At 36.5% G+C, this 25,530-nt stretch overlaps 3 protein-coding genes across 5 annotated transcripts; all 3 read right to left on the bottom strand.

Annotated features, from left to right (window-relative positions):
• Positions 1–126: 126 nt before the first annotated feature.
• Positions 127–7,684, bottom strand: ska3 (spindle and kinetochore associated complex subunit 3). 3 transcript variants are annotated; one of them, XM_073912200.1, is made up of 10 exons: positions 7,296–7,684; positions 6,010–6,133; positions 5,871–5,932; positions 5,612–5,783; positions 3,567–4,014; positions 2,175–2,254; positions 1,791–1,984; positions 1,463–1,654; positions 1,131–1,337; positions 127–1,054 (listed from the first exon to the last, which is right to left on the bottom strand). In XM_073912200.1, the coding sequence occupies exons 2-10, from the start codon at positions 6,116–6,118 to the stop codon at positions 1,031–1,033; spliced, it is 1,488 nt and encodes a 495-aa protein (XP_073768301.1). In that variant the 5' UTR covers positions 6,119–6,133; positions 7,296–7,684; the 3' UTR covers positions 127–1,030. The 3 variants fall into 3 exon arrangements, with proteins under 3 accessions (XP_073768301.1, XP_005167647.1, NP_001189366.1); XM_005167590.6 differs by lacking the exon at positions 7,296–7,684 and adding an exon at positions 6,520–6,609; NM_001202437.1 differs by lacking the exon at positions 7,296–7,684 and adding an exon at positions 6,536–6,642 and having other exon boundaries at positions 851–1,054.
• A 1,297-nt stretch (positions 7,685–8,981) lies between these two features.
• Positions 8,982–13,285, bottom strand: LOC108191311 (potassium/sodium hyperpolarization-activated cyclic nucleotide-gated channel 2-like). The gene is made up of 5 exons (NM_001431347.1): positions 13,164–13,285; positions 12,932–13,078; positions 12,354–12,591; positions 12,100–12,273; positions 8,982–10,102 (listed from the first exon to the last, which is right to left on the bottom strand). The coding sequence occupies exons 1-4, from the start codon at positions 13,266–13,268 to the stop codon at positions 12,107–12,109; spliced, it is 657 nt and encodes a 218-aa protein (NP_001418276.1). The 5' UTR covers positions 13,269–13,285; the 3' UTR covers positions 8,982–10,102; positions 12,100–12,106.
• On the bottom strand, positions 13,274–22,907 carry hcn5 (hyperpolarization activated cyclic nucleotide-gated potassium channel 5). The gene is made up of 6 exons (NM_001431346.1): positions 22,317–22,907; positions 21,924–22,110; positions 19,799–19,903; positions 19,568–19,705; positions 19,281–19,442; positions 13,274–13,491 (listed from the first exon to the last, which is right to left on the bottom strand). Exons 1-6 carry the CDS (start codon positions 22,496–22,498, stop codon positions 13,348–13,350), a joined length of 918 nt encoding a protein of 305 aa, NP_001418275.1. The 5' UTR covers positions 22,499–22,907; the 3' UTR covers positions 13,274–13,347.
• Between the last annotated feature and the right edge of the window lie 2,623 nt (positions 22,908–25,530).

Genomic DNA, 25,530 nt, shown 5'->3' with positions numbered 1-25,530 from the left:
AAGTATAGTATTCGCACAGTAAACTTTACCCCAACCCTACTATTGAACCGTACCTCACATTCAGTAGCAGAAAATGTGGGAAATTTCCAAAATAACATGTAGCTATAAAGTAACCATTTGGCCTTGTTGGCATTTGTATGTTCGTTTATTGTAGTTAGGTTAAACTGCAAAAGCATTTTGTCCATCTGGCTTTATCTACTGTAACTCAGGGGTGTCCAGAGTCAGTCCTGGAGCGCCAATGTCTTGCAAAGTTTAGCCTTAACCCTAATCAAACAAACCTGAACCAGCTAATCTAGTGCTTACTAGATGACCTGGAAACTTCATGGCAGGCGTGTTGAAGCAAGTTGGAGCTCAACTCAGCCGGAAACCGGCCCACCAGGACTAAGTTTGGACACCCCTGATCTAACTAGTCATAAAGGGATAGTTAACACAAAACTGAAAATACTGTCATTTACTTTTCACAAACATGTTTTAGTTTCTTAGTTTTTGTTGAACACCAAAGAAGATAATTTGAGGAAAGGTGGAAACCTTTGACCATTGACTTCCAAAGTATTTGTTTTTCTTACTATGGAAGTCAAGGGTTACGGTTTCTAAACATTCTTCAAAATATCTTCCTTGTATTCAACAGAAAAAAAACTAGAGCTCTGGAAACACCTGGTGGTGGGTAAATGTTAATTTTTGGGTGAGCTACAGTGTCTTTATTATATAGTGTACCTAGCATTTTTAAATGGCATTTAAATCTAAGACCAAAACAAATAAATTACATGAACATATTCCCAATAAAAAGATGAGCAAAGGTTTGCTACATTCACTAGTAATGCTGGCATTTGTAGCAAGGATTGTTATAATTGTACTTAAGCTTTTTAAAATTATTTATTAAGTTTTTTTCAAGTCGTAATAAAAGTGTTTGTAATTATAAAAAAGTCAGTAGAGCCTTTGTGTTACGGCTTCAAACTGCTGTTCTCCTCCTGATGCCACTTTTTTGAAAGCCAGGTTTTGAGGTCTGCCGGACAGATCCAGTGGTGAGTGCTTAATACTTGCACTGAGCCACAAGCTGAAAGAGAGAGAGGACATTTATCAGCACATCTGAAATATAACCATTTCAGAATTACAAGGTTTAAGTGACTCACTTTTAAGATATCCTGAGTGACAGAGCTCATATCAGGCATCTCTGGTGTGCAGGGCTCTGCTGGGAACTTCACTCTGACTTTCGGAGTCGAAAGGCACCAGTCCTGGTTGAATCCATCTTCAGGCACTGGGACAGAGGTCTGTTTCATTTCTAACATATGACCTGCTCCTGTTTTCATCCCTGAGAGACTTTCACCAGATGTATTTTTCTAGATGAAGAAAGTTCAGACATCATTCGCATCTCAAGAAATGAAAGTCTAGTATTCATTAAGTTTGGAATCAAATCTAAGGTACACCATTTTTGAAAAGGAATAAATGAAACACGATTGCTTACAAAAGCTAGAGAACTTCCAAAATTAGACTGTAGGATCGGCATCTCAGGCAATGCTTCCTCTTCATAACGTAACATTTTTGGCATCTCAGGAGCATCATTCCAAGACGTCCCATTTGTGGTTGAAAGATCTGGTAGACGCAAACTGTTCTCCTGTGATTCAGAGTGCCTCTTGCTTTCTTCCTCTCTGTCCTCCTGTGAAATGGTAATTACAGAGAGTGAGTAAAACCACATAATTTTTTATTGGTAACGTCATGGCTTAACGTAAAGATGTTTAGTGGCAGATTTACATGCCAGTGATAAAAGTGTCGAGTTAAAGAGCACATCACACCTTTTTTATTAGCTTGCTGACAAAAGGGGTTTCAAATGCAGGGAGTTCTGGGGTGGAAGGACAGTTATTATTGAGGCGAGGAGGAGAATTGAGATCATTCTTTCCATTGAATAGTGGAGTAGATGGGACGTGGTTTTTCGCAATCTTAAATCCTGGGGTGCAAAACTCTGGAGGCTCCGGGGATTCGAGACTTTCTGAAATATAATAAAACACAAATGTGCTAATCAAAAAACCTGAAGAGAGATAAAAGCTAAGTATCTGTAACCAGGCTTCTAAAGCTGCAGGGATTAAATATAACACTTTACACAAACAGAGTAAACAATACCAACTACTAATAATAATAATAATATGAAGAAGAAAACAACAACAGTTAAAATTACTTACTGTTAGCAACGTCTTTGTTCAGCACAGATGATGTATTGGAGAATACGTTATGGGGTTTCAGAACATTTTCATTTCTTTCGCTGTAAAACACACAAGAACAGTACCACATCTACTTTTATCTTTAGGGTTTGAACAAATTATTTCTCCATTGTTTTCTCAAGTGGTTAGTTTAATATTGATTCTCTTTTTATATAATTTATTCCATATTATGACTACATGTGATCTACATTTAATCTTAAGTCACAGTAATGATTATACATAATGCTACAAGAACTTCTTACAATAAATCCATTTGTTTTGTCAACTTTTCATAAAAGAATCCTGAAAAAAAGGATACAAATAAACGTTTCCTGAGTACCTAATTATATTTAAATGATTTCCGAAGGATCAAGACACTCTGAAGACTCAAATAACGCTCAAAATATCACTTTACCATCAAATAAAATAAATCTGAAAATGTTAAAAACAGTTCACAATGCCACTATCTTTACTGTATTTCTAATCAAATAAATAAATAATTGAAGAACATAAGATTAGGACTGTCACCATAATCAATAAATCGACTTCTCGAACAACACATGGACATGACCTCAATCATTTTTGGGGATGCAATATATATATATATATTGCATATATCTATATCTCGCTCACATTAAAAAAAAACAATCCTAGCAGCATTTTGGCTGATTGTGCAATATCTTTATCTCTATTAGAGGTGTCGGTGTCAGTATGGTTATAAAACGTTATTTATAAACGGCTATAAAATCGTATTTACTATAAATTGCTTTAGTATATTTTCATGTGGGTGTCTGACAATTGAGAACAGATCTGGTAGCAGATATCACAGCTTCTGTTTCTTTTTATCTTTTTACTTTTTTTTGTTAATATTTATTATTACTTATTTAGGATATGCGTTTTCACATTCGGATTCCAATGCCTCATTATTAAATTGTTAAAATGACTGTAATTGAATGAAATATACTTAAGAATAAAATATTATGTGTCCTTTAGAAGAGTGTACATGCATTATGATGCTATTATATTGATATTCTGGCTTTATATAATGAGTGGCTTAAAATTACAATAATATTGTTTATCGCAATGTATTTTGATGCAATATATCTTACTAACAATAAATAGATATCATGACAGTACATAAGATACTTCAATGCAGAGATCTGTAAATTATCAACAGTCATTTACTTTCCACCATTAAAGTAGTCAGTATACCCAGTTATATTACACAATGGTAGCATTAGATCTACCCATAAAGCTGTTTTTTATTTTAAAAACGCAAAGAATCTTTTTAAATTGGCAAATGTGTTGTTTTCTGAAGCAAAACACACATTCTGTGGTGTAATATTAACAACTTGAAGGTAGGGAGCAGCATACCTGCTGTTCTTTGGTGGCTTCTTGTTGAACAAATCCATGGTGAAATCATTGTTCCAGCACATGGTGTACTCAGAGATGCCAAAGTCCTCCAGTCGTGGGGTCAGAGCGTCCTCCTCCATACTCAGCGAGCACTTGGGTGTCTTTGGCTGCGGAGGCTGCAGGTTCATGAGGATTGGTGGAGATGACAGAGCGATGGCAGGCTCAGGAGCAGCACTCAGTGGGACCTCTGCTTCACCAAGCACTCTCTGAAACTGGAGTGCAGACAGGCCAAAATCTGACAGCTTTGGTGTCTGCAGCTGGTCAACAGGTGGAGGCATCTTCTCAGGGGTCACTGACTGATCAACCTTGTCACAATCTCCACGTTCCGTCTCTTCATCTTCCTCTTCTGCATCTGGCTTTTCTGCATCTCTCTTTGCACGCTCCTCTGCTTCTTTTGTACCATTCACCTCTACAATAGAAAGTTTTCACTGAAGTGAACACAAATTGTAGAAACGCCTATACTCAAAACAAACTAGAAAGTTAAAGATAAATGATATAGTGTATGCTCTGATAGGATATTCCCCCTGATTAAAAACATAATAAAAAACTAATATCTGAATAAACAAATTTTAGATTTGAACTTTTATGTTATAAAAAATCTTTAATTAAATAAGATCAGCTGATTTTTTCTGTGTGAAAAAAAAATACTGACTGTATTTAAAAATGTTATATATAGACCTGAAAAAAATGAAATTTGCACTTTATTTCATCTATTTATTTATTTTTTTATTCTGTATTATCTACAACGTGCAAATAACATATTCTTTAAAAAGAGACTAAATTTAAGTTTGTGCTCCGTATCATTCAGGAAATATGAGGTTTATGTTTTCTGGATTGTATAGAAAGTGGTCTTCAGGTCATACATTTATTATAACTACTGCATAAGTTACAATTATTATTTAGTGGTATAAAATACAAATAAAACATTTTAAATAAGAAATACAAGCAGATAAATTTCATTAAAACTGAACAAAAATTATACCATGGACTAACATTCAACGGGTCAACATACTGTATACACTTTTAAAGGTTTCAGTTTAATAGGTCATTTATTTATTCTATCCACTTCATGCAAAAACGATTACAAAATTAAACGACTTAAATGCATTCAATATATAAAGTACAGTTTTGTTTGTAAAGTGATCCATCAGCATCTCTAATAAAAACTGTATAATGGGGTCGCATGTCTGTCTTCAAATCCATCCCAGAAAGGATTGATGTTTATCCTTTTCTCATTACTTTATTAATATGATTATTTGAATCCGTATTTAATCCAGAAATGATTTTGACTAATGAATAAAGTTAACTCATTGCTTAATATAAGAATGTTCAGTGCATTTGCCCCTCTCCGTTTGTAACTTTATTTTCAGGAGCCAGCAAAACAGGTCAGAGGTCATAGAGACCTCTTGAGGGGAATTGAGGGGCTTGATGATTGAAAACAACTGTTTTCCTATTTGTATTCCGTAAATAGTGTCTAAAGTAATTTTGGTAAAATTATTATTTTGTGTTAATTGTTTAAAGTGACTTTGTAGTGAGAATATAGCAGCCTGATTGTAGATTATACTGTTTTTTAACCAGTTTTGATAAAGACGGCTGAGAGTACTCTCAGCCTTGGTTAAGGAACAGAATGTATTTTAGATATGTGTTCTATTTGATTGTGGATCCGTTTACAGGTCTGGGGTCAGCTCTAAACATTCTAGGGGATGTCTGTGACATCTAGTCAGTCTTTCTGTGTTTTAACCAATCACCTATATGTATGATGCAGATAATGGCGTTATGTAAGTGTATAATTGTTGTTGATTTGTGATTGTAAGCAGAGCAGCCGACGAACTTAGATGAGTGTTAAAAATGGCTTCTGCTGATAAAACTGCAAAGTATCTTCAGTAAACTTTATTTATTTGAATCTCTGACTCAGGCTCTTCTTCATCTGACAGACTGCTCGTTGTTGGGTTAAAACTGTAATAATCCCTACATAAAAAATCCAAACAGATTGGCTAAACATTTACCTGCACTTCCCAGTCTTGATATCCGTGGCCTGTAACCATATTTCTCATAGTGTTTCTTCAGACTGTCAATGTCTTCTGTGGTTCTCTGCTTCAGCACCAAACATCTTCTGATGAAGCTCCTCAGGTCAGCACTGCTTGTATCATGGGTAGCCACCTGATCCCTAACTTGCCTCTGCAAATGATTTAGTGCAAGATATATGTAGTACAAACATTAAAGCAAACTGAAATTACAGAACGTCATGATTGAATGTAGATATACCTTTAGTGCTCTGACTTCAGAGTGCAGCTGATACAGTGCTTGAGCTCCAGTCTCTTCATCCTCTAAACAAGACCAAATACAGCCTGTGATTTTATGAATGACCATGAACCAGTTTTTATGTAATCATTTATATATTTACCCTCGTCCTCTTTGAGGTTCTGGCTTGTATGCAAGAGGCTACTGCTTTCAGTCTCCAGATACACGGTGAGCTTTCGCAGCTTCGAGAAAAATCGCTCTGACGGATTCATGCTTAATGGTACAGGCTGAAATAGCAGTTAGAAATAATAATAAGAGTATAATAAATAATAGGTAGAAATATTAGTTAAATAACACGATTATAATATGAGTAATAGTAACAATGTACGACTTTGGTGGTCTTTCCATAAACAATTAACTGTAAATGATAATAATAATGCTTATAGAAATATCATTTAAAATAAGAATAAAATATTGTCAAATAACACGGTTAAGTTATATAAATAACTTAATGTACGAGCTAAACATTGATGGTCTTTTCATAAACTATCAAAGTGTTTTGCTGTTCGGTTAACGTTAGCTGAAAGGGCACAATACCAAAACACAAGGCAAAGCGGCTAACGTTACCGTATTCACCTTATTTAGTTCACAAACACACAGGAAAATATAATACCTCATATTGACGTTACCTCATCACAAACATTTAAGCAAACACTCTGAGCTCTTGTTTGAAATTTCGCGGTCCATCCGGGTTAGTTTTTCTAACTCGTTTGCACGTCTGAAACGATCTAAACACTAAGAGGCTCGTTACCGCCCCCTATTCATGGATAACACTTCTGCTTAAGCGAGTATAAATTCAGATGTTCAAAGAACCAACTATCGTTGAAGTACACAAGTTTTATTAGACCACTTGTTTTCTATTCTTATGCTGCCATTCACCACATCATCTCTGAGGTACCTCCATCTTAAAAAGTAGGCATCTGTTCTGCTTTATGAAAAACGACCTTATTTATCCTGTGGGAAATAGTATTAGGTAATTAGCAATAATTTTATTCACATTTTTAAAAAGTGTTATTCTTTGATAATGTGTATTTGTCTTCTTATTTGTGTATCATTTTATTAAAGTATTCATGATAGTTATTTAAAATAAAGGCCTCATGTTTATTTTTCCTACTTTTTTTTCGAGATATTTAAACTGACCATCAGGAGTCCCCCCTTGAAGGTCTTTGGACCCCAGTTTTAAAACCCAATATTCGACAGATTCAGAAACCAGTTAGAGAAGAGAAGAAATGCAGACAAGATTTGAGTACACAGAAAAATATATCCTAAAGGGAGTCCACAAAAAAAAAAAGAAAATTCTGTCGTTTAATCATTCACTTATCTCAAACCTGCTTGAATTATTTTTTCTGTTAAACACAAAAGAAGATGTTTTGAAAAATGCTTAAAAACCTGTAACCATTGGCTTCCAGAGTATTTCTTCCAATGGAAGTCAATTGCCCCTTTCACACAGAGATACCAGGAAATAAACAGAACATTTCTGGAACGACTTTACCGGTAAATTTTTTAAATTGCTGTTCAGCCAGGCAAGGACGTTCTGGAATTTTTCTAGAAAAGAGCATTCACACATCCATTTCAAAATACCGGTAACTTGTGAGATCATTAACCAGAAATGAGCTTTAAACAGCTGTGCTTGTATTTGTAAACATTTGACTACATTACAAACTCTGTGTATGGTTAATTATTTGTGAACAAATTTGATGAAAATGTATAGAGAAACACTTTCGAGTGTCGAGATGTAAATAATATGTGTGTGCTGGTGCTTACCGGCTGCTTCACGTGCACACCCGTCAAGTAACTGAAGGAAGCAGAGCTTAAAGGTAAACAAACAACGGCTTATCATAAGCATCTTATCGATAATTATTTATACAGTTGGCATTAAGAAGGAACATATAAACAATATCTGACTAACATCTAGCAGCTAAATGTATCTGGAAAATATTCAGAGGCTTTTATCTTTATAAACAGCGCAGATGTGAATGCGTCTGAATCTTCTGATTGACTGGAGATGTCTCACGTCAGCGCGTTCTTTACGCTTTTTCCGGCAATCTTCCTTCTGCGTTCACACAGCGCAGCATTCTGGGAAATTACTGGTATTTTCAAAAAAGACCCGTTCACACATACAGACCTTTCCGGAAAATTGCTGGTAATTTTCTGGAAAGGTCTTCATGTGTGAAAGGGGCTAATGGTTACAGGTTTCAATTATTTTTCAAACTAACTTATTTTGTTTTACAGGAAAACAAAACTCAAAAAGTTTGGGGAAAACTTGACAGCAAGTAAATATTGAAATAATTTTGTCTGGTCAGAAAAACAGCTTATAAATCATACTACATTTTCATTGTTTCTGAGTTAGTTAAGTTAATTTATGTTCAAATGCAAAAGATTTCTGTGAGCATCAGAGTTAGTGCAAATACAGTTTGTCACTACAATATAAAATCCATAAAAACCGAGTGTGGTGAATGTTTTAGAAAGTGGCAATGTGAGGAAACACCAAGGCTGAAACTCCTTCAAAAAGACAGAGGGAGCACACAGTTGTAGTGTGACTGAATAATAGTGCCTATTTCATTTTCAAGTGTGATTAATGAATCTCTGTGTTACTAAAGACAACATTGGTCCACAGATCAAACAAATTCCCACAGGTTTCAGTTAATCAATTGCTATAACTGATTTCAATACCGATAACTCTACAAATAACTCTACAGATAATTTCTATGATTTATTAGAATATATTACTGTGTGATCAACAACTCACTCCTTGGCTCCTTTAACCATTTCATTTTAAAATTGACATTAATATTTCAGAAAGGCTATGCTGCCTACATTCTCATGAATACAATAGTAATGGCGAGATATCTGCCCAGTACTTTCATGCTTTGTCTAAAATCTGGACTTTTCATTGTTGAGCGGTACATGACTCCTTTTTATTTACTTTTCCCGTTCCTTGTGAATTGAATTAATTAAAGAAACCATCTGTCCATTCATGAAATTATAAAGGTCAGGTTAAGTACTGAACATCTGCAACTATGGAAAATGTATTTAGAACATTTTAATGTGGACAAATTCACAAATGGGTCCAGATCATGATTTAAAAAAGGATTTATTTTCTTTAATGCATGATTTACATGTTATTGACAGACAAAAGACAAGGTTCTGGTATCTTTCAGCTTAGAAACACTATTTGATCTCTATATTTCCATGTATAGGAGTAACATTTCAACATTTTTCCGACTATAGGGAAACTTTTACAGCTAAATATAGTTATACATAATAATAGGTACTAAAAATATATAATAAAAATAAAGAAGAGCTGAACATATTGTGTACTGACAGGAATAAAAACATAATGCAATCTTCACAAAAATAAATGTTTTCAAAATCAAACAAACAAAAAGTGAACAAAATAGTGCAATGATCTTTTCTTGCTTATTCACAAAATTTTTTATTACGTATTTTTAAATCAGGGCTTTTTGAAACATCCAGCCTTTATAAAAGAGCTTGTCTAGTTTTGGACCATTTGATAAAACTTTCGGCAAATAAATATTTTTTATTTATTTTTTTGTAAAATATAGTAGGTTATTTCCAGGCCCTGACAAAATGTTTTTTCTGCACTCATTATTCTCTTTTAATTAGAAAGATTCATCCAAAATGTTTATTCCCTCAAACATAAATAAATTAAGAAATAACGGACATTCTAATATTTAAAAGTTTACAAACAGGAACAGTCATTCATTTTATTTTGTGCATTTGACTTTGTTTCTTTTTTTATTTATTTTTTTTATTCTAAGATATTTAAACTATGAGTCCATCTAAAACAAGAACCCATTCAGATAAAATAAAACAGGGAAATGAAGAATACAAAATGAGGAAGATCCTACTAGAGAAACTAGAGGAGCAAGAAGCAGAGATCATAAATACATGAGTAAATTTGAGACAGGCTTCTCTAAACTGTGATGTTGCTTCCTCCTTTGGGCCTTAGAAAGTATCACAGCAGTAGAAGGAGATGAAGGAAGACTTGGACAAGGAAGACCAAACCATCTAAAATCCCATTCCAATGGGGTTGTTTGATGCCCATATTCATTCATCCATCCATTTTCCAATCTGCTTGTCTGATGTAGGGCGGTAGTGATGTTAATGCCCTTCTTCACCAGATATCATAGCATAGCTCAGTCTGAAAAATCACGTGAAGCAGGAGTGGCCATCTATAGAGATAAAATATTTATGCAAAACAGTAATAATAATAATAATAATAATAATAATAACAACACATCAAACACAGTATCACAAACTAAACATTACATAGTGGTTTATAAGTTCCCAGTATACATTGCAGCATAAATTATTTGGTTACTGTAAGACAGGCATGGGACGATAACCGATTTTAAGGCATACCGCTGAATTTAGTTTTATAGTACAACAGTATCTCCAGCAGAAAATATATACAAAGATGCTATTTTAAATTGTAAAGAAATCTGCGTTTTTGAAACAAATGGAACACAGCAGAAGTCAATGATTCATTTGAATTATTTGATTGTCTTCAAAGGGGAAAGAAGTTTTTGTTTTTTGCCCAGACATTTAAAAAGAATATATTTTAGAGCAGTAATCACAATAACGTGAAAGCGTGATAAGTTATCATACCATCAGAATCTTATATCGGCCCATGCCTACTGTAAGATTACTTTTTATATAAACTTTTATTGTTGTTTTGTCATTATTGGATATTTGTTGAGTTGTGATGCTAATCATTTACATGTGTAGATAGTAGCTGTTCTAAACCCTTTAACAGACATCGTAACCACCTGGTTGACCTTTTATCCATATTTTATCATTATCAAAGGTTTATATAAATATTTATCAGAGTTTTGTCAGTATATTATTTAATCCAAGATGTGGGCGTAAAACAAAATTCAAGTGGTGCATGTTAAAGGGTTAAGACATTGTTTACCCAAAAATACAATTTCTGTCATCGTCACTTGTTCCAAAACAGTTTGAGTTTCTTTCTTTTGAAGAAGACAAAGCAAGATATTTTTAAGAATGATGGAAAAAACAGCCATTGGCTTCTGTTGTATTTTTTGTTCCTAATAAGAATGTAATCTCCCCAACATTCTTCAGAATATGTTTTTTTGTATTCAACACAAGAAAGAAATTAATAAAAGTTTAAAACTACAATAATTAAATGTGAGGGAAACTATCCCTTCAAGATTTGTGTGTCAAGTTTGTTCAGCAAATTTTGAATAGCATTTTCAACAAAGTTTAAACCTACCTTCTGAATTTCTTTGAAGAATAAATGATTGTTGTTTTACAAACAAAACTCTCATAGTTAACATATTTTATGAGTGCTATAAGGTACACTGCTTATACATGGCTACCAATGTTTGTTGAACAAGAAATCTTTTGTTGCCTTGACAAATATGTTGGAATTGTCATTTAGAACAAGAAAGTGCTAAAAATTTCTTAATACAATTATTAAGACAACAGTTGTGTAAAGTAAAATGCATCATGTAACTTTTGATGTTTTTATTTTCTTAATTTATTAATTACATTCATTCATTCATTTTCTTTTTGGCTTAGTCCCTTTATTTATCCGGGGTCGCCACAGCGGAATGAACCGCCAACTTATCCAGCACGTTTTTACACAGCGGATACCCTTCCAGCCGCAATCCATCTCTGGGAAATTGTTAATTACAGTGTACTTAAAATATTACTTAATGTGTCTAATAAGACACATAAAATAAAACTATCTCATAAAAATGTTCTTTATTTTTAAAAGTTTTTTAACAAAATATATTTTATTCAGTAAGACTGCATTTAGTTGATCAAATGTAACAGTAAAACATTAATCAGAGGTAAAGTCAGTAAAGACATTAATCAGAGGTAAATTCAGTTGATTTAAAATGTTCTATTAATCAAATAAAACTTAAAAATACAACCCCATTTCCACTACAATCGTAAGCAGCACTGCGGTCTTTAACTTTAATAATTGTACTAAATGTTTATATTTTAAGAAAAGCATATTATTGAAGAAAGCAGCATAATGATTTCTGAAGGATTATGTAAAACTAAAGTCTCGAGTACTTCTTGAAACTACATTTTGGTCAATCAAATGCAGTCTTAGAGAACAAGAGAGACTCCTCCAGGCTTCAAATATTTAGATAATCAACTGTTAGATCAACCAAATGTATGACAGCAGTAAACTTACTTTCTCATCATAACAAAAGGTCTTTTTCCTGTTGAGATTTCTCCAGGTCCCTCTTGATGTCTGGATAGTCCTCCAAAACTTTATAAAAACTGTCCAGCGACAAGGAAAAGAGCTGACAGGTGGTCTGAGCTTGTACTGTGGCCAAACGCCTTCCTCTTCTTAGGAGACATGAGTCTGCAAAAGACAAGGAAAGATCATTTCTAAAACAACTTGTCTGTGAGTACTAAGCATACAAAGGCTTGACTAAATCAGACCTCCGAAGTAATCTCCGTCGCTCAGTTCCCTCTGGTAAAACTCGTTCTCCTCTAGGACCTGTCCATGCTCGATGAAGAACATCCGCTCTCCAGCGGTGTCCTCTCGGATGATGATGTCTCCCTCCTGGTAAACCTCGTATTGCAGCTCCACAAGAAGCCCGTTGATGAAGTTTATATCACAGTTACGCAAAATGGGGATTTTCCTCACAAGGGCCGAACACATGGTTATCAGAATTTCCTAAAAACAAACATTTAAAACAATCAATTAATAAGTTAACTCTTATAACATTTAAAACCATCATAATTATTTTGGTTCAGGAGTGACCCAATAGAGATACTAAAATGTCTATTATGTCTGTATTTTTCCATATAATTAAATGCTTTAAATGAGTCTCAAAATACATTTATGTTTACAATTTCTTTATTTATGCATTCATTTATATATTAAATTATTAAATTATGATACTGTTATAAAATTATTCTTTTGGAATGTGAAAACTGAATCAGATTTTAAATCCACAAAATGTGTCAAATAATCTTTTGTGCAGCTATCTAATATTTCCAATAGTGAGCAGCACCTCTCTGAGAGACGAGGACACCCACTTTAAGACGTCTTTCTCATCGTACCATTTCCCTGCATAACGAGACTGATAATAGTTGTTGATACGCATACGAAGGGCTTTGGGAAGCTTCATGAAGGTCATATAATCTTCCAGGTGATTCATCTATGCAACAAAAAAAGACGATAAGAGAAAGGTAAAGAGAAATAAAATTATGATATTTCAGCAGAGTGTCAGTGTTTTTTTGCACCTTGTTCTTGTAGGCTCTTGCTGTTAAATCCACATCAGTCATCATTGCAGCCGTGTTTGCTACCATCACCGTATACATGAGGGCTCCAGACATAATGCTGGTCATGACAATCCACAGCTCAACATCATCTTTAAAAACAGACAAACACTAAGCATTAAATAAGTATCCAATCTGCTCTGTTATTTTAGTGTAAAACATATTGCTGAATCGGCTGATAAAAAGTATACTCCTTGCTTGTAGGTGTTTCAGAAGAACCGTATGATATTGCAGTCATATGAGAGAGCGCCCGAAAAACTCCAAAAGAGTACTTCTCTCCCACTGAGGCATTCTGACAAAAGACACAATTTAAAGTGTTGATTTTAATGCATTATTTTTATACAGTACAACCTCAGCTCTAAAATATCACATATTAGTATGGCTGTCTGTAATACTGATTGGAATTTTTAAGTTCACTCTATTCCACAAATGATTTTTTAATAATGGAAAATGTTTTGAGGAACCCAAAATGGTTGTTTTATATCACAGCTACAAAAACCCCTTTCTAAACCTTTACTTTAAAAATAGTATCAGTGCGGAATCACTATGTGCCCTGAAAATAATTAAAAGTATGTCACTATTTCACAGAGAATAGTTAAAATTATCTGAAGTTTGACAATAATGTACATGAAAGATAATAAACCAATATTTCATATGATACACTCATGTTTGATGAGTAGCCCTATGTACTCCATATCAGTGATGGGCAGGTCAATTGGCAAGTCTAGTGACAAGTTTAGTGACCAGTCCAGACGTACACCTGTGGCAGGTCAAGTGGCAGGTTAATTGGCAGGTCTTGTGGAATGTCCACATAAGTGACAGGTCCAGTGACAGATCGAGTAACAGGTTGAGAGGCTGGTCCAGTGCCAGGTTGAGTGGAGGGTTAGTCGCTGATTAGGTAGTGGCAGGTCTAGTTTTATGTGCGGGTCTAGAGGTATGTGCATGAAAGTCACATGTCCAGTGGCAGGTTGAGTTCAAGGTCAAGTAGTAAGTTGAGGGGCAGTTCTAGTGGCAGGACCAGTGGCAGGTCTAGTGTCAGATCAAGTGGCAGGTCAAGTGGCAAGTGCATATAAGTAACAGGTTGATTGAAAGGTTGAATAGCAGGTTTAGTGGTATGTAAAATAAGTGACAGGTCCAGTGGCAGGTCTAGTGTTATGTCCATATAAGTGACAGGTCCAGTGGCAGGTCTAGTGGCATGTGCAGTGTGCCTTAAAATCCATTATGACTATATTTGTCTATCTTGCAACCTGGCTAAAAAAACAGTTCATGTGAAAAAAAGAAACATTTCTATTGCAGCTGCATGTCAGTGATCAGTCCAGTGGCAGGAGAATATACCAGAGAAGGTTTCTTTAGAGAATGTATGCCAGAGACAGTGCAGTGGAATATATATTTTGGTTATACCAGAGACAGTTCCAGTAGCAGCATAGTATAGAGACAGGTTTAGTTACAGGTGGAAGGTTGAGAGGAGGGTCAATTGGAAGGTCTAAAGGCAGATCAAGAGGTAGGTGGCAGGTCAAGTGGAAGATCTAGTGGCAGGCTTAGTAGCAGGTTAAATGTATAGGTGGCAGTTAAGTGCAAGGTCTAGTGGCTGGTAGAAGGTCTAGTGGCAGGTCTAGTGGCAGATCATATGGTAGGTGGCAGGTCAAGTGGAAGGTTTAGTGGCTGGTAGAACATCTAGTGGCAGGTCAAGTGGAAGGTCTAGTGGCTGGTGGAAGATCTAGTGGTAGGTCTAGCGAGTCTAATGGCAGGTCAAATAGCAGATTTATGGTATAGCGGGTCTAATTGCAGATCAAGTGGCAGTTCTAGTGGCAGGTCTAGTGGAAGTTCTAGTTGCAAGTAGAGGATCAAGTGGCAGGTTTAGCGGGTCCAGTGGCAGGTGAATATAGCAGAGACGGTATCTTTAAAAGAATGTATGCTAGAGACAGTCCAGGGGAATATATGTTTGGTTATACCAGAGACAGCTACACTAGTAGAACAGTATAGCAACAGGTCTGGTTGCAGGTGGAAGGTTGAGAGGCACATCAAATGACAGGTCTAAAGGCAGACCAAGTAGTAGGTGGCAGGTCAAGTGGAAGATCTAGTGGCAGGCTTAGTGGCAGATCAATTGGTAGGTGGCAGATCAAGTGCAAGGTCTAGTGGCTGGTAGAAGGTCTAGTGGCAGGTCTAATGGCAGATCTTTAGGTAGGTGGAAGGTCAAGTGGAAGGTCTAGAGGCTGGTAGAAGATCTAGTGGCAGGTCTAATGGCAGGTCTAGTGTCAGGTCAAGTGGCAGGTCAAGTAGAAGGTCTAGTGGAAGGTCAAGTGGAATGTCTAGGTGCTGAAAGAAAATCAAGGTCAAGTGACAGATCTAGTGACAAGTTTAGTGGCAGGTAAAAGATCTAGTGCCAGGTCTACTGGCAGGTAGAAGATCTAGTGGCAGGTCTAGTGGGTCTAGCGGCAGATCAATTGGAATGTCTAGTGGCAAGTCTAGTGGCAGGTAAAAGATCTAGTGGCAGGTATAGCGGGTCTAGTGGCAGGTAAAAGATCTAGTGGCAGGTATAGCGGGTCTGGTGGCAGTTCAAGTGGAAGGTCAAGTGGAATGTCTAGTGGAAGGTCAAGTGGAAAGTCTAGTGGCTGGTACAAGATCTAGTGGCAGGTCTAGTGGCAGATCAATTGGTAGATGGCAGGTCAAGTAGAAGGTCTAGGGGCTTGTAGAAGATCTTGTGGCAGGAATAATGGCAGGTCTAGTGGCAGGTCAAGTAGGAAGGCCAAGTGAAGGTGTAGTGGAAGGTCAAGTGGAAGGTCTAGTGGCTGGTAGAAGATCTAGTGGCAGGTCGAGTGGGTCTAGTGGCAGGTCAAGTGGCAGATCTAGTGGCAAGTTTAGTGGCAAGTAAAAGATCTAGTGGCAGGTCTAGCTGGTCTAGTGGCAGGTCAAGTGGAATGTCTAGTGACAGGTCTACTGGCAGGTAGAAGATCTAGTGGCAGGTCTAGTGGGTCTCGTGGCAGTTCCATTGGAATGTCTAGTGGCATGTATAGCAGGTCTAATGGCAGGTAAAAGATCTAGTAGCAGGTATAGCGGGTCTAGTGGCAGGTCAGGTGGCAGTTCTAGTGGCAGGTCTGATGGAAAGTATAGTGGCAGGCCTAGTGGAAGATCTATTGGCAGGTTTAGTGGCAGGTAAAATATCTAGTGGCAGGTCTAGTGGGTCTAGTGGCAGGTTAAGTGGCTTGTCTAGTGACAAGTCTAGTCTAGTGGCAGGTCTAGTGGCAGTGGCAGTCTAGTGGCAGGTAGAAGATCTAGTGGCAGGTCTAATAGGTCAAGTGGCAGGTCAAGTGGAATGTCTAGTAGCAGGTCTAGTGGCAGGTAGAACATCTAGTGGCAGGTCTAGTGGAAGGTCAAGTGCAATGTCTAGTGGCTGGTAGAAGATCTAGTGGCAGGTCTAGTGGCAGATCAATTGGTAGATGGTAGGGCAAGTGGAAGATCTAGTGGCTGGTAGAAGATCTAGTGGCTGGTCTAGTGAGTTTAGTGGCAGGTCAAGTGGCAGGTTTAGTGGCAGGTAGAAGATCTAGTGGCAGGTCTAGCGGGTCTAGTGGCAGTTCAAGTGGAAGGTCAAGAGGAATGTCTAGTGGAAGGTCTAGTGGGTCTATTGGAAGGTCAAGTGGAATGTCTAGTGGCTGAAAGAAGATCTAGTGGTAGGTCTAGTGGCAGATCAATTGGTAGATGGTAGAGCAAGTGGAAGGTCTACTGGCTGGTAGAAGATCTAGTGGCAGGTCTAGCGAGTCTAGTGGCAGGTCAAGTGGCAGGTTTAGTGGCAGGTAAAATATCTAGTGGCAGGTCTAGCGGGTCTAGTGGCAGGTAAAGCGGAAGGTCAAGTGGAAGTTCTAGTGGAAGGTCTAGCGGGTCTATTGGAAGGTCAAGTGGAATGTCTAGTGGCTGGTAGAAGATCTAGTGGCAGGTCTAGTGGCAGGTCAAGTGGCAGGTTTAGTGGCTGAAAGAAGATCTAGTGGTAGGTCTAGTGGCAGATCAATTGGTAGACGGTAGAGCAAGTGGAAGGTCTACTGGCTGGTAGAAGATCTAGTGGCAGGTCTAGCGAGTCTAGTGGCAGGTCAAGTGGCAGGTTTAGTGGCAGGTAAAATATCTAGTGGCAGGTCTAGCGGGTCTAGTGGCAGGTAAAGCGGAAGGTCAAGTGGAAGTTCTAGTGGAAGGTCTAGCGGGTCTATTGGAAGGTCAAGTGGAATGTCTAGTGGCTGGTAGAAGATCTAGTGGCAGGTCTAGTGGCAGGTCAAGTGGCAGGTTTAGTGGCAGGTAAAAGATCTAGTGGCAGATCTAGCTGGTCTAGTGGCAGGTCAAGTTGAATTTCTAGTTACAGGTCTAGCATGTCTAGTGGAATGTCTAGTGGCAGGTCTAGTGGTAGGTCAAGTAAAAAGTGTAGTAGCAAGTAGAAGATCTAATGGCAGGTCAGTGAGTGTTGTGGCAGGTCTAGTGGCAGATCAAGTGGAAGGTCTTGTGACAGGTCTAGTTTCAGGTCAATGGCAGGTCAAGTTGTAGGTCTAGTGGCAGGTAAAAGATAAAGTGGCAGGTCTAGGGGGTTTAGGGGTAGGTGGCAGGTCAAGAGGCAGATTAAGTGGTAGGTCTAATGCTAGGTGGCAGGATGTGTGGCAGATCAAGTGACATATACTGGCAAGTCCATTAGCAGGTGCATATACCAGTAATGGGTCCAGTGACAGGTATGTATAGTGGTGTAATGCCACTAGTCTGAATATTTTATTACATTAGATTAATAAAACGTTATAAAGACCAAATTTGGTGTACAGAACAATATACAGTTAACAATATATTTTCCATAAAGAGAAGCAGATGAACACAGAATATAAGCACAACACTCTCAATTACAAGCTAAGTATTTTCTAAGTATTATAAGTTAATATAACTTAATGTTACTGCCACGTCATAAATGCGATAGCCGGTTAAATAAACAAATTTTAGTAAACCATTTATAGAAAAGTAATTCTATGTACAGGCAAGTGGATAAACCGAGAAAAAAAAAGATCTCAAGTAGCTTTAAATGAATGAAACATAATAAGTAACAGGTACATATAAGTATATCAACCAGAACAATTAAAAGACGTTTACGAGCAATTTGGTCTTGCCTCTAGATACTGTATATTGTTCCATGCATCATCTGGTGGAAGCACAATACATTTTTTTAAATCCAGAAAAATGTGCTACAGGATTTAGTGGCATTTCGTGAGAGAAACTGCAGACATATGTGTGAAAAAACATGCATTCATAAAAGTCAAATTTGTATCATTGCAATTCTATTAGTCAGTGTTAGTGAAACCCAGCTTAGCCTGACAGTTCAAGAAATAATAATAATAATAATTTTCCATTGCATAATGCTGCATCAAATTCCACTGTTTAAAAAAAAATCGAAATTGAATCACACTGCATCTGTATAGGAATGAACTGTGTCATGTTGGTGGCTGCTTCATATATTTCTATAACGTATTGTTTTGTTGCCCATGCATCAAGGTGCATATCACATCGGCCTCAGTTATGAGAAGCACATCGCTAGTAGTATACAAGCTTAATCAAGAGGAGCCTAAACAATAACATATACATCCGAACAGAATACACATGCAGCTGTTGGGCCTTGTTTTGTAGTTTCATCGAGCATTAGTCAAAGCAAACATTTTTAATTTAAATGAGCCTAAATTTAACATAACAGCACACAGATCTTCAGATAATTCTGAGTAGTATAACATGCTTCTTTACTTAAGTAACAGGATCCAATTGCACTGTAACTATGGTGCTGTGTTTTCCAGTGTAAGCTGAAAAGACACCAATAGACATTGTGCCTCAGGTAAAGTGGGTTGGAACAACCCATCACAGACTATTTTACAGCCAAATCATGCTTTGATTGGATTGGTCACTCAGATTGACAGCACTTGCAGTCACTACAGAAGCACACAACTGGAAGATCAGTGTTCACCCACCAGGATTGCTATTGCTTTGAATGTGTGTAAACATTTAGTTTACACACATTCAGTGAAATTTAATAACCGTAGGAACGCTGTACATGTGAATTTGCTGAATCAGACATACCATCAGATTCTCTCTTCTGACCCAGCAGTCTGAGGGAAATTCCTCAAGCATAGGCACGAAATACTGAATACAGCCATTCCAGTGGCACAGCAGGAAAATCATCATAAACAACGACAAGATTTTCAGGAATACCCTCACCACCTCCAAGTTGGCATTTGAAACCTATAGAAAATAGATCCACATAAATGCAAAGGCATTTTGAGTGATTACTTCTTTTTTTCATGTGCATTAATAACAATCTAATGTTGTTCAAATCAGTTCTATTTTGCATTCAAGCATTTACTTACTCTCTCAACCTCGTTGAAAAACCTAACCAGCCTTGACACTCGCAGCAGACGGACAAGGCTAATGATTCGCACAAACATTAGGATGCGCATCATTTTGCTGGCTTTCGATGAAGGAGAGTCACTGTGGTATTGTAGATCCTGTACTGACAAGCACACAACACACATATTTTCCATCTATGAAGATGTCATTTCATTTCAATAGCTGAAAGAATGAGGACAGTGTAGCATTACCGCAATAAGAAGTATGTAGCCAACTGGGAAAGCTGCCACCAAATCAGGTATAAACCAGCTCTTTAAATACCGGTGACGGATGCTTTTCAAATCCAGTATGGCTCTCTGTGTGAACAAATGTTCATTAGAGAAGTATGAGCTAGATTTGTAAACAAAGATTAATGAGTTTGCTTAACAGTTTACTACTTTGAAATAGGATATTTCAGGGTTACGTCACCCTAAAATGAAAATTATGTAATTTACTCACCCTTATGTCATTCATTGGAATATAAATACAGATATTTTTTAATAAAAATGAAGAAATTTCTGTCCCTTGCAAATTTTCACTTAAAACGTTTGCTTCCAAACGTTCAAAAATCCATTTGCATAATTCAAGTCTTAATGGTAACTTATGAGATTCAGTCATTCCTTTTCTTTTTGTCTTATAATTTATTTAATTTTGCCCTATATTAAAATAGCAGGCAAATTTACAGCATTCAATTTTGATCAAAAAAGCTTGTGCTTGCTTGACATCTGAGAACCAATGATTTTTTGTGTGTCACTGCAACATGTTTGAGCCTCCATAAAAACCTATTTCATTTTTTTTCCAATCGTTAGGAAGAATGTTACTTTATGTTCTTTTAACATTTCAAGAGTTCACACTTAGCTGATGATTGATTAAAAAGCTTGTTTGGCATGCTGTCCTGTGAGAGAGCCCTGAGCTCATAAGGTCCTCGAGCCCGGGGCTTCCTCCTGTTTGAAAGGCGAGAGGGGAGTTTGAACTCAGGTAGATCTCGAGAACTTCCCTGCTGTAACTAACAAACAGATAGTGATTGCTCTAAAGAGATAACTACTTCCTAGGAGTATGTGTATGATTTGGATTAGTCAGTTAGTCAGTAGTGCATGTTATTTGGATGGTGGGAGAAAACTGAGGAACCCGGGGGAAATCCACATGAGCACGGGGAGAACGTGCAAAATTTGCACAGAAACATCAGCTGGCTTGATAAGAAGAACCAGTGAAGTTCTTGCTGTGAGGCAACAGTGCTAACCACTGGGGCACCGTGCCACTTATCTAGGAAGGGAGGAATAGGGGTGAAAGGGTGGGTTCTTCAAAATGAAGGTAACTGTTATTTGGAACTGGTATTTATAGTGGCTTAGGAATCGTCTGATTGGTGAATCGTAAATTGAATAATGCGGAACTGGCAGCAAACAATCATCAGCACGTGATCTTCTCGAAATTTGTTCATAAACTTCACTTAAAACACTAATTTTTTGATTTTCCGACATTTATATTCTTTTTTTAAACAATATAATGTTATATCGATGATCATTTTAAAAGTATTTTGAAAAAGATATGAGAAAGTTAAATCTTAATCTTTTTCTAACATTTAAAAAGGAGATGTTCTGTGGTTATTTTTTTTGTATCTATGAACTTTATAGTAACATTTCATTGCTTCAGCCATTCTAACATGAGAATGTAACACTTGTTTTTCAACATTAAGAATGCTTTTCTTTTGTGTGTGAAGATTGGAGAAACATTCCAGTCAACCATTTTGCAAAAATGTTAAGACAATATTTCATTTGAATGTTATTACAGCATTTATATTGAAAGTCTTTTGTTGTAGCTTTTTTTAGGTGGAGCATACCATTCTATCATTTAAAAATGTCACGAGAATGATCAATTTGACTGTTTTGCCACATTTAAAGCTGACATAATTTCTAAACAGTTCAAAACCCCAAGCTTTCTAATTCTTTTAAAATGTACAGTATTCCATTTGTTTATTCATTATGAGGACACATCAAACATTAATTGCTATAAAAACTATTTCATACCATTCTTTTATGAATGCTTTGTCCTAACATTTATTTAACAATAAACTCAAAGTTTATTGGAACATATATTAAATAACACATCAAGCATATATGGTTGTATATTTTGGGTTAAAAGACTTTTTGAGAAAATTCAGAAATTTCTCAGATTTAATTGCAATATCTTAATCTGTGTTCTGAAGATGAACAAAATAGTGTTTGAAAAGAAATAAGAGTAGCTGAAAAAACAAACAAATTGAACTTTAGTGTATTACCTGTTTCTAAATAATTAATAATAAAACATACAGTTTGTCAGAAAAGCAAATATATTCCTTACCTCACAGTCCTCAGGAATGATTCCCATGCGAAAATTCACCCCTACATCAATCAAGAACAGGGTGTCTGAGAACACGTTAAAACCCTCCCAACCTACTCCACTGTTTCCATCCAGAAAGGCAATCTCCATTGGAATCCCAATTAGATTGAGAAATGTTATGGCCACCATGCACATAATATAGTAACTCCTGCAAAAAAAAAAAAAAAAAAAAAAAAAAAGAACAAGGTTTAGGCACATTTTTTTAAACATAGATTAAAAAAACAGGTAAATTAGCCTAAATTTCATTAAAATTAGGTAAAAACAAATAATTTTAATGATAGTAGGATTTTTGAAATGTTAGTCAAATTAAGAGTATATTAAAATAAAGAAAAAGAAAAACCTTAGGGCATGTACCTTAATCGGCTGAAGGGGTGGATGACCAACACACCTCCCTCTTTCTGTCTGATACACTCCTTCTCCACCGCCACCTCACTGCCGTAGACAAACAGTGAGCGTCTGTTGAGCTGCGGCAGCAGGAGCGTCTTCCAGCCACTCCAATTGAAGCTCCTGCGATTCTCAGGTGTGAGACGCTGCATTTCCAGGCCCTGAGTAAGCACTGAGATCACCCGAGCTCTCCTAACATCCCTCACCGCGCCTCTCTGACAACTTTATTTCTGGACTTTCTTTTATGCTGACCATTTCATCCACTTTTCTTCCTCACCTTCGCGCTCGCTCTATTTCTTTTCTCCTCTCAGGCGCGCACATGCACGGACGCAGAGTAATTTTCCATCACAGTTCTCCGTCTCGGTCCAGAATGGAGAAAGAGATAAGTTGCAGACTTTCCATCCTGTCCCCTCTGTCAAACTTAACTATTGTCTCATCAACTATTCAGTATCTCTGCCTGGCGCTCACATCAGCTCGGCTCATCTGGACTGCGGGGCGGTTCTCTGACGCGAGCTGGTTTTGAATATCACAGTTATTGTCATCTGAACTGGACAGATGGTTCGTGTAGAACTGGACTCAAGGCTGACAATGGGAGCTGATAGAATTACTTACACTGCCTTTGTGTGTAAATGACTGCTCGATATCACAACGAGGTTCCTTCTAATAAAGTGCACAGATAATTCTGCCATTGCATAAAGAGACAGAATGTAGGCCTTTTTTCCCCATGCCTTTATGTTTCGAAGGAAATCAGAATTTAGCTTGAATTTAAAGGGATAGTTCATTTAAAAATACAATTTATCCACTTAACCCTCAAATCAGCCTCCAAAGCATTATGAGTTATTTTTATGACGAAATAAAATGAAGATGCTTTGAAGAATGCTGAAAATCTGTAACCACTGACTTTCATAGAAAAAATAAATTCTATGGAAGTCAATGGTTACAGGTTTCCAGCTTTCTTCAAAGCATGTTCATTTGCATTCAACAAAAGAAAGAAACTCAAATAGGTTTTAAAACAAAGTGCATAATGACATAATTGTAATTTTTGAGTGAACTATCCCTTTCACATCTATACTTCAGTGGAAACTGTCTGTGTTTTGGTTGTAATTGTGTTTGTTTACATCAGAAACAGACACCTGCAGCTTGCGACATGACAGCGACGGAGCTTGCTAGATCTTCAGTAAACTGAATACAGTATTGTATTGCACTGGCAAGCTATGGCAGGCTTATGAGGGTCAGAATACAGTGTTAAATTTCAGTGTGGTATGTAACGGGGTAACTGATCTTACATTCCCAGTTGGTAACAAACACCTAATCTACATTATTCTGCTCAACATATCACGTTGCATTTAGTCATCAAATAGGTCACTATATACGTTCATTAAATGTCTGATTGTATTATGCATTGTTTTTACTATCTTTAATCAAAACCATTTGGTTCCGCTTTGAAATGGAAGTCTTTCTCTGATGACATCAGATTGACAGCTTGGATGAAATAATATTCTTAACCACGCCCCTCCAATCATTAGTTACCAGTAAGTAAACAGCAACAAAACCCCACCCCCTACGCAATATTCTTTTTCAGTTGGAAATATGTAATTATATTTTAAAAAGTGAGAAGCAACTTACAGTTCAAGCAGACTACACACACATATATATATATATATATATATATATATATATATATATATATATATATATATATATATATATATATATATATATATATGTATATATAAATTAAATGTTTTTTAAAGGGTTCCGAATTTTGCTTTGGACATCTCCTTAAATAGGTTTACATGCATCCAAGGTAAAAATTATTATTAACTTTTCATAATTCACAATGCAGCATCAATAACCTGATCTCATGAGAAATTATGCAAGGTTTTACACATTGGTGAATTGGTTATTAACACACATTTATACTATGTCAATCATAAAAATGTCACATTTTAAAACATAATTGTCACTGGGGTGGAAAACAGACAAATGAGACCAAACAAATTCATTCAATTAAGTCACTAAATTAAAAAAAGTTAAACAAAATTGTTCTGAGATGTTGTCATCAACTGTTTTCTCACAGTGTCTGAAACAGTTTGTTCAAGAATCCAGTCTCTTTAGGCCCCTCCTTTTGGAGTGTCTACTCTGCTCTGATTGGTCAGGTGACTGCAGTCTGTCTCAATCAGTGCTGTTGAATTCCCCTTTTGTATGTGAATTACAGACTATTAATTGCTGATTTTATATAGTTATACGTTCACATGGGCACCGAATGTCTGGTGCTGATTTGCAAAAACTTGCAATAAATATAAAGTGCAGCTCGTGGGCTGAGATACAACACATTTTTTTTCTCAGCAAGTTCATCGGCATAGTTTGTGCAGAAAGCAAATTTATGGTGACTCCTTTCAGATTTCAGAATCAATTATTTCTTTTAGGAGAAATATATCCTCTTTGATCATAAAACCTTTGGAAAAATGCATACTTTTTATATTATAAAATGCAACAATTTATATTGATGTGTGTATGCTGTTGAAAAACCTGCAATGTCACTTTTTTACTCATGAATTGGGCACAGCACGCAAACAAAACAAAAATATACTAAACTCCTAGTATAAATTCCTAAGGGCATCCATGCTGAGTTAGCGTTTTGACTTGGCCTACAAATTGACGTCATGAGTGAAAAGATCTATTTTTGTTGCACACAGAATGCTGAACTTTGCAGAAAATGCAATATAAACATTTATCAACACAATATTTTGCAATATAAGCTGTTACCAAGTGTTTGAAAAAAGTACATGTGTCAGACTTGATGCAAGTTGCACACTCAGTGACATACAAAACATTCCTGTTTTAGCTTCCCATTAGACTTCTCTCCTCTTCCTCTCCTCATACAGTAGAATTCATAACACGTCCTTTAAAGCTGCTCCTCAATTACTATTATATAGTTATAATCAAACAAATTGGTAATGTCTAAACCAGAGATGCCCAAACTAGTGCCTGAGGGAAGGAGAATGATGGAGTTGGTTTAGAGATAATTTCAAATGTTATGTAACCTTTTGTTTGTTTGTTTCATTGTTCAAACTGTGAACTGAAATTACGCTTCACTTCACTTAAATAGTGCAACTTAAGCAGATATAGCTTAAATGTACATACGGTCAACCCGATGGATAGCAGACAATGTTTTTATAGC

The sequence above is a fragment of the Danio rerio genome, chromosome 9 (assembly GCF_049306965.1).
Source record: "Danio rerio strain Tuebingen ecotype United States chromosome 9, GRCz12tu, whole genome shotgun sequence".
Classification (NCBI taxonomy): Eukaryota; Metazoa; Chordata; class Actinopteri; order Cypriniformes; family Danionidae; genus Danio; species Danio rerio.
The sequence above is the reverse complement of the archived record's forward strand: the minus strand, read 5'-3'. Positions and strand labels throughout refer to the sequence as shown.